The 8,463-nt window shown below is 39.1% G+C and overlaps 1 protein-coding gene across 3 annotated transcripts in view; it reads right to left on the bottom strand.

Moving 5' to 3' along the window:
* Positions 1-1,141: 1,141 nt before the first annotated feature.
* Positions 1,142-8,463, bottom strand: part of SRFBP1 (serum response factor binding protein 1) — a 65,874-nt gene continuing 58,552 nt past the window's right edge. For 2 of the 3 annotated variants that reach the window (XM_066615217.1, XM_066615219.1), the window contains 4 exons: positions 7,301-7,382; positions 4,606-5,323; positions 2,877-2,920; positions 1,142-2,350 (listed from right to left, as the gene is read on the bottom strand). In XM_066615217.1, coding sequence (XP_066471314.1) covers positions 2,172-2,350; positions 2,877-2,920; positions 4,606-5,323; positions 7,301-7,382 — 1,023 coding nt within the window. In that variant the 3' untranslated portion in view covers positions 1,142-2,171. Of the gene's footprint in view, positions 2,351-2,876; positions 2,923-4,605; positions 5,324-7,300; positions 7,383-8,463 lie in introns of all 3 variants that reach the window. The other variant, XM_066615218.1, reaches the window with a different exon arrangement.

Here is an 8,463-nt window from a genome sequence, read left to right as displayed (position 1 = left end):
TTCATATGTATCACAATCCTATGCATGTATAATGGGGCTTATTCCTTATTGTGTGCAGGATGTAAGCCTTAGAAACAGGTCATTTCTGAGCACTTTGCAGGGTAATTAGCAGCTATAGTATCTGATTTTTGAAAAGCTTTGAGGCTTTAGTTATCTGATATTAGTTATATGATATTTCCATCACCCTTGGTGATCCACCAAAAATCAGGTTGTGACCCACCAGTAAGTCCCGACCCATAGTTTGGAAACCACTGATCTGTAGCGAAATAAAGTTAGTGAATTTATCTGCAGATAAACAGAGCTAAATCTTAAGTAGTAGATCATTGAGCGTGAAGAATTATCAGCTAAGCCCTGTGATAAAACTGATTTGATCCAGAACTGAAATGAGTTTTCCTTAGCCCAATACCAGGATGTAATGGTGAAGTGAATTGTAACCTGGGACTTTGTTTCAAATGGAAAAGACAATTACATCCTGGTATTTTAAAAACACAGACCTCTGTAAAATTCAAGCATTTGCAAAATGGAATGAGGCTTCAGCAGGCTTTGTAAACTTAAGAGAAGGAGGCTTGTTTCAGTTCACTGTAATTCAATGGAAGTCTCAGGAGCAGTGAAAAGGTTAACTGGCTTTCCAGGGGTTGCCTTGAATGGCCCTCTAATTATCTCTGCATTGCTGGTGCAGAGATACGACCTCAAAGGCGAGGTGATTATCTAAGGTTGATTCATTGGCAGAAACTTCTTGCCCTGTAGACGAGTATCTACAGTATATTGAAAATCCCTTACATTGGAAAAATAGGTACTGTCTCTTTAAAAATTCCAAGATGCAAGCAGGAACGGAAACTGACTGGGATAACAGCAGCTGCATTCTCTGAGCACAGGCTCCCTCCAGGACATGTATTTAGTAAGTGGAATTCACCTTTATTGTTTAAGCTGTTGTTTTTCTCTAAGTTTTTTTGTTTGCCAAGCACCTGTATAGTTGAATTCACACAAGTTAACCACTCCTAAGATGAGGGAGAACTGAATTAGAAAAATGTTGGCTTCTGTTAGAATGGTGTGTGCAAGGTATATTCTGTTATGCCAAACCAATGAAATTTAGCCTAAGAGTTCATTTTTATGCACACATGCTCATTTTCAACTTTCACATTTAATGCAGTAAATGGTATTTCAGTTGTATTTACAGGCATGATTTTACCACATATGTATGTATACATTCATCCTTCACCATTTTAAAAAGGTATTCCAGACAATGTAGTTCAATTACAATATTTATATTCCAGTGTATTACACTGATTGTACTGAACTGAAGCAATTCACATATTATAAGGAAAAGAACTGAGCTGCCGACAGATAAACATAATTATCAATATCCATCTGTTATATATAAAGGGTAGTCATTTATGTATAGCAATTAAACAATACAAAACATACACAGAAAAAAATACTTGTGATTACAGAACTTTATGTGTAAATGTACAACTGTCAGTAAGATTTACACATATTGATACCCCTGATCTTTCATACAAATTTTCTTTTAAAAAAACCAGCCAATGCCGATTGGTTCCATTAAAAAGGGTCTCTTACAACTAGTGGTCAAGATCCGTACAGGTGGGGTCTCTTTATCTGCCAAACCCCTGGACTACCCCACTGAAGACCTCTCAGACATGACCAGCATCTCGTTTTGCATATGGGAGATTTTCTGAGCCTCAGAGAGGCCACGCACCACCAAAGACCCAAAGGTGCCTGAAAAAGGCCCCGGGCAACTTTTCAAGCCTCAGAGAGGCTTCATGCTGCCTTTCTAAGGCTCAGAATGGCTCCAGTTGTGACTGGAGCAAGTCACGTTCAGAGCTCCAATGGGTTCAAAAAACTGAGGATTTCATTATACGTGGTTTTTGGTATCCACGGGGGGCAAGGAGGGGTCTGGGAACAGAACCTGTGCGGATAAGGAGGTACCACCTGTACATACTTTATATAATAGAACTCAGAAATGTAAGTATATTGACCAAAAATAGTTGTCTTCAAACACCTTTGTGTTTTTCACTTATACAGATGATCAGTTGTACATAACATCTGTTTCAGAGCAACTAAGATTTCAGTATATACTGACAGGATCATAATTAAGATATAAGATGTGAAAAACAGGAGCTTAAAAAAAGAGTCTTAAAAGGAGGAAAAACTCAGTCTTCAAATGTAATTCTTTTCCCTTGGAATGCTGCAATTTGGGATACTTGCTCTTGACGTTTCCTGCTTGCTTCCCATGAAGGATGAAGAGGTTGTTCCAACCGTTCTCTCTTCAGATCTTGCTTCTTACCTATCCCTTTGAGCAACTGTTTCTGTGGGCATTTTTTGCCAGAAGCTGTGCAAGAATTAACAGAGCATTAATTGAAACAACAGTTAACACACCATCAAAATGCATTTTTTTCAGGTTTTTCCTGATATATTGTTTATTGCTCATTTCTTACACCTCTAATGTAGCATTTCCAATGAAATTACTATGCTTATTATGTAAAGAAATTGCCTTCACTAGAACAATGTCAATCACTCAAATGGAGAACACATTGCACAACCATAGCTTTTAATTATGTATTTCAAAAACTTTGAAAATGAACTCCGGAGTTCCTTGGGCACAGACACCTCTTTCCTTACATGTGATCATTGAAAGTTCTGAAGCACCAAGTCTGAGGGAGGAGCATCTATGCAAGCCCAAGGACTTGTTCTCATAAGGCCAAAAATGAGCCTCCGTTGGCATTACATCTGAACAGGAAAACATTTTAAATATCAATGAACTGTCTTGCATCTGGAAAGCTATTACACCATTTTCATACAAAATCAAGTTTTACTACTGACACTGCAAGAGATCATAATGAAGAAGCAATACCAACCTGTGTTACCCATTTTGTTTTGGGGAAGGTGGTCTCTAACAGTTCTAGAAAACAAGGCAGACAAAATTAGATGACCCAGGGGTGGAAAGTCATCATATTTCCCTTTAAAGAGTCAAAACATTACAATGTATGCAAGAAGTCATTTTTCAAGTCCCCACCCTGTGCTGATAAGAATGTAACGGAAAAAGGATCACGCATAACGTTTCTGGGCACTGTTCCCTGTCAGCTGCACAGCTACAATTTTGGTTCCACACTACATCTCTTGGGGTTCTGGAGCTTGGTAATGATGGCAACACTGCCAGGTGTCCTGGACCTGCCCCCATGCAGCCAATGTACACTTTCTGCACACTTTCTGAGAAGAGTTATAGACAACACAGTTTTTGTGTTCTGAGTCCAAACAAAATAAACTGCACTAAAAAACTCAAAACAGACCAAATGGAAGAAAAAAAATCCCCCAAATGCTTTGCTTCCAAGGGACACTAAGGCTTTAAAGAAAGAGTCTGGATTCCTAGAGAGGCATCACTTTCTGCTGGTTGGAAAGGATTTTCAGTTTCATTTGTGTTATTACTCGCACCTCACTTTATGGCTTACTTGTTGACTGAGCGGCAGGACAAGGGACAGTTTAAAGGCAATAAGAGGGGAAAAATAGAAAGATATGAAATAGAGAGAAGCGCAAGGCTGCTTGTTCAATACTGAAAGTCTCCACTCAGTCTCTGCGACAGTGTGGTCCAGTGCATGCTTGCTTTAGGGCAGGAGTGTCAAACCCATTCCGTACAATGGCCAAATAGCATTTATGGCACCTGATGAGGGCCAGACGTGACATTATCAAGCAGGAAGTGATGACATTAAGCAGATGATGGCAAGAAACAAGCACTCTGTTCTCACCTAGGAACTCATTACCTGCAAATAGAAAAAATATGCAGATCTTGATCATATTTTTCAAGAGATGGGGGAGCCCAATTAACACATAGGCTGCCGTTTCTGCTAAGACTTGACTTAGCAGCTCAGCAACTGAGAGGTGCTCTGCAAAGCTCTTCTTCTTCAGCGGAAACAGTGCTGCTGAAAGGGCAGACCATTTGATAATGGAGCTCTCCTAGTACCTCGGCAGCGTCTCCCTTTCTCATCCCTCCTGGTCTGCACAGTTCCCGTTCCCCACAGTGTTTGTTGCCTTCCAAGGCTTTCTTCCATCTCTTCCCCATAGACACTTGGGAGAAGCGTCACTGCTGAAAGGACAGTACCTAGAAAGCCCAATTGTCACATGGGTTGCATAGAGAGCTTCCATTGGCCAGATGCAGTTTGACACCCTTGATTTAAGGTATTCCCCATTGAGTCCTGTGGGAGTTACTCGAAGGAAGATGTGCATACTGCAATGTTTTGTTGTGACCCTCATTATAAAAACTAATGCTAACTTGTAACATATGTCCAAAGCACAAAGTTATTTATATATCTTAGTTTTAACAGCTATGTTGAGCTTGTTGATTTGTCTTAAATAAAATTCTGTGAAGTTTTCTTGTCAAAGTTAGAAATACTGACATAGAGGTAGTTCCACTAGGAGAAACAGGATATGAGAATTGACTCAGAGGAGCTAGTAAGAAAGATGTAAAGGCTGAATACACAACACTTAGAGCCCAAAGTGTCTTCATGGGACTGAGAAAACTTGCCAATAGCATGGTTGCAAAGTAACAACAATTATAGTTTAATTTTACAAAAAGAAAAAAAAGATCCTTACCTTTTCATGTTTTTTGATTTCTGTTTAGAATTGGACAAGGAACTATAGAATACAGATTGCAACTTCATTGCTTTTGAACCTGGAGAGCTGCCCTTTGTGTCCTGCATGGTATCATACTCTGAGCCCTGCAATTTTTTAGGAGGTCTGCTTTTGACTCTGTCCACTGTACCAGCTGCTCCCCTTTTTTTCACCCTCTTCATTTTGCCAATAAAGAAATCATCACTGCTGTCACTTTCTTCAGAGCTGGAGGACTGATGATAGAACCTCTCTTCAGTGCTGTCATCAAAGTACTCCTTCTCTGTTCCAGTTTCCTCAGTCTGACTTGCATCACTATCAGATTCATCCACTGCCCTGCTCAGGATTCCATCCAAATATTTATTTCCTTTTGGACATGATGACTTTTCTGTTTGACTCTGATGAAATAATTTATCATGCTTGACAGACTGCACTGTCAAATCACCAGAGTGACAGTTTTCTTCACTGTCTGCAATTCTCAGCTTCTCACAAATGAGCTTCTTTCCCATGTCAGTGTCTGGCTTCTCTTTCACCTCTGTTTTGTCTTGGTTTTCCGTTTGTTTATACATTTTGCTATGTACACTGCTGCTGGAATGCTGGGTTGCCCTGGGTTGTGCAGTAAGTGGTTCTTCCAATTTCTGCCCTTCTGAAGAAGTCACCCTTGCTGGCTTCCGTCTTGCATCTTTAAAGGCTTTGACAGCAGCTAGAAAAAAAGGAGCGCTGATTTTTTTTACATGGTAGCAACAATATTAAAAACATAGTAATGACAGAGAGGGTATAAAAACCCAATTTTATGAAAAATTTAAAGTTCCTTTCTGGGTAGCCAAACAGTGCTTTTCACTTACCTTCTAGCTTTGGATCAGCACACTAATATTAGGTGAAAATTGGGAGGAATTTATGGATATGCCCAAGACCAAGACTAGCACCATCTCATGCAGAGAGTCAGTACAGAGTAGTGATCAGAGTGCTGGACTCAGACTAGAACAACCCAAATTCAAATATCTGAGAGAGCTTCACGGCTAAGTGGACCGTCTTGGCCCAGTCATTATCCCTCAGTCTTCCCATAATTTCTCTGCTGCAAGAATAAAACATGCGGGTGCAGGGAATCACATATGCCACTCTGGATTATTTGGAAGAAGGGCAGGATATAATGTAAAAATAATTTTAAAAATAAATATAAACATACATTTGCTTACAAAGGAACCATAGCTTAATGGTAGTTTCCAGTTAAAAGGATTCAGGAAAATGTCTAAACTTTGGAGAGCCACTGGAGACAAGTCCAAGGAGACAGAACTGAGCCAGATGGACCAGAGGTCTAACTCTGTATAGATAGCTTCATATATTTCTATAAGGTAGTCATACACACACCCTCCTCTAGGTATCATGGCTCTACCATGTCTTTGGAGCCACATTACAGACAAAAGCGAAGCCTTACTAAAACATACAGGCAAGAAGGACAGACTATTTTTACTGGTCTTATTTTCTTCATTTGGCTTTTACAATGGGTCCCACTTGCCAAAGTCAGGCTAATACATCTTCCTGCTCCTCACCAGACTGTTAACTATGTCACTTGTGGCACTTTTGATGCAAGTTGGCCAGGCAAGCTGTACAGTATAATTATCTCTCCAGACAACAGTTTTCTCTTGCTAGAAACACAAGGCAAAGGTATGTTGAGATGTGAACCGTTGCTGCAAGAATATTCATATGATTAAGAATGTAGAAATGTTTGGTATTGGATCTGTAGTCAAAAGGTACTTAAGCAGGTTCAAAACCACAATTCTTATAGTCAAATTCTTATGGTCTTTGATTCTTATAGTCAATTCTTATAGTCAAAACCACAATTCTTATAGTCAATGGTTAAGAGAGCCTGGTATGTTTATCTTGAAAAACAAAGGACTAGGGAGAGATAACAGTAGTTATCTTCAAATATCTGACATGGAACAGCACTCATTCAGTGGCTTCTGAGAGCAACACTAGAACCAATTGGTTGAAACTACAGGGAAGTAGGTTTAGGCTTCACACGAAGGATTTGCTGACTGCAAGAGTTGTCCAGCATTGGAACATTCTGCCTTGTGCAGAAGCAGGCTCTCCCCCTTTGGAAGTATTGAAGTAGAGACTGGACAGTCATCTGCCAGGGATGCTGCATTGAGTAAGGACTTGGACTATCACCTCCAAGTTCACTTCTAATAACAGCTGACTCAGAAAAACTAAATAATGGGAAGTCAGGCTTTGATACTAGGCACTGCACACCATGGGATTTAATTCCAAGTAAACACGCAAAGGATTGGGTTGCTCTGTCTCATTCCTGAACTGTATGTCTTAACCACATTACTTTCATAGTTTTACCAGTAACCTCATGACATACTCAGTAGTACTGTATAAATAAGACATATGTGGAGTAGTGAATGTAACTATACTATGACATTTTGTTTTTTAGACACACTGATATGAAACACTCTGAACTCCCTGCATTAATTGCAAGTTCGGGCATCTGAGGAAGTATTGCATTTCTTTGAGATTTCTCTCTACACTTAAAATGAGGTTCACAGCATGCAAAACATTTAGCCTTCAGACTTTTGCAAACTGCCAAGATTAATTTATGATAGAAGATGACAATCAACGAAGAAAAAAAATCTGTTCAAGCCCCAATGCACGTGGATTGGGCTAACCTTTGACTTACCTTTAATATCAGCAATTTTAGTTTTCAATAGTGGGTGGGCTGCCAGTCTAGCAATTGCTCTGTCTGCTGCTGTACAATTGAGCTGTATTTTTAAAAAAAGGAAATCGATTTGAGCAGTAAAAACATGCTATCAGACTGATGGGAGGATTCTACATACTAACACATCTAAAATTTTAGCTGTCCTCTGAAGATGAAGAACGAAGTAAGATGTCACTAATTCATCTTGAGAGAATATCAGTAGTAGTTCTTTTCATATTTTAGTGTTTGCAGCATGACTTCTGGATTAGTCTCCTGTACATTCTGCATTGTGTTCTAACAAAATCAGTCATGACTAAATTGTATTTTGAACTCATCAAAACAAACTAATCATGAATTACTTAAGTTCCATTAACTTCAATGGAACTTCACTGGGGTAGGCTGAATATTTTTATTGTCTGACCAGCTCCACATGTTAAAAGATGTGATGCTTATGTCCTGGTTCCTCCCGTGCTTCTATTGCTTTCTTGATATAAGTGTAATTATGAGAACTTGAAGGGCAATTCATTGGAAAAACATCCCACACAATTTGTCAAACACAATTGTGTTTTTGTCACCCCACACAATTAGGAAGATTTACTGGGGAAGAAAAGAGAGGGGCCAGGATGCCCAAATACCAGGAATGCACACATATTTTAACATGCGAGGCTGACCAGACAATATGGGTATATTGTTAACTTCCTTAGGACACAACTATCTCCCCATCACCTACTGAACGTAAAAGTCTGGAAACCCTAAGCAACCAACAGACTGTGAGTGCAATTCTCAGTATGTTGTATACACAAAAAGCATAAATAAAAGTACAAACAAATCTCTCAAGAAATAATGCATTATGATAAATATGGACTACATAAAATGTTTTTTAAAGCATGTCTGTGAAAAACCAACTTTTCTTCGCAAAAATGTTGTGGACAGTGTTAAGGATTTTCTGAGGAGTAATCAGAAGATATTTCTTCATTCATTTGGCTTCACTTGCAGAGCGTCACCAACTCGAGTTTGCAACGACAGTGGATTGTACTAGAACTAGTTGACATGTCTAAAGATCAAATAGTACTCTTCTGAAATGTTGGTATTTTTGTTTATTTAAATAAACAAATGTATTTAACGCTTGTTGCATTATACATGCA

This window comes from Tiliqua scincoides, chromosome 2 (genome assembly GCF_035046505.1).
Source record: "Tiliqua scincoides isolate rTilSci1 chromosome 2, rTilSci1.hap2, whole genome shotgun sequence".
Taxonomy (NCBI): domain Eukaryota; kingdom Metazoa; phylum Chordata; class Lepidosauria; order Squamata; family Scincidae; genus Tiliqua; species Tiliqua scincoides.
This window is presented reverse-complemented; position numbering and strand designations above follow the sequence as displayed.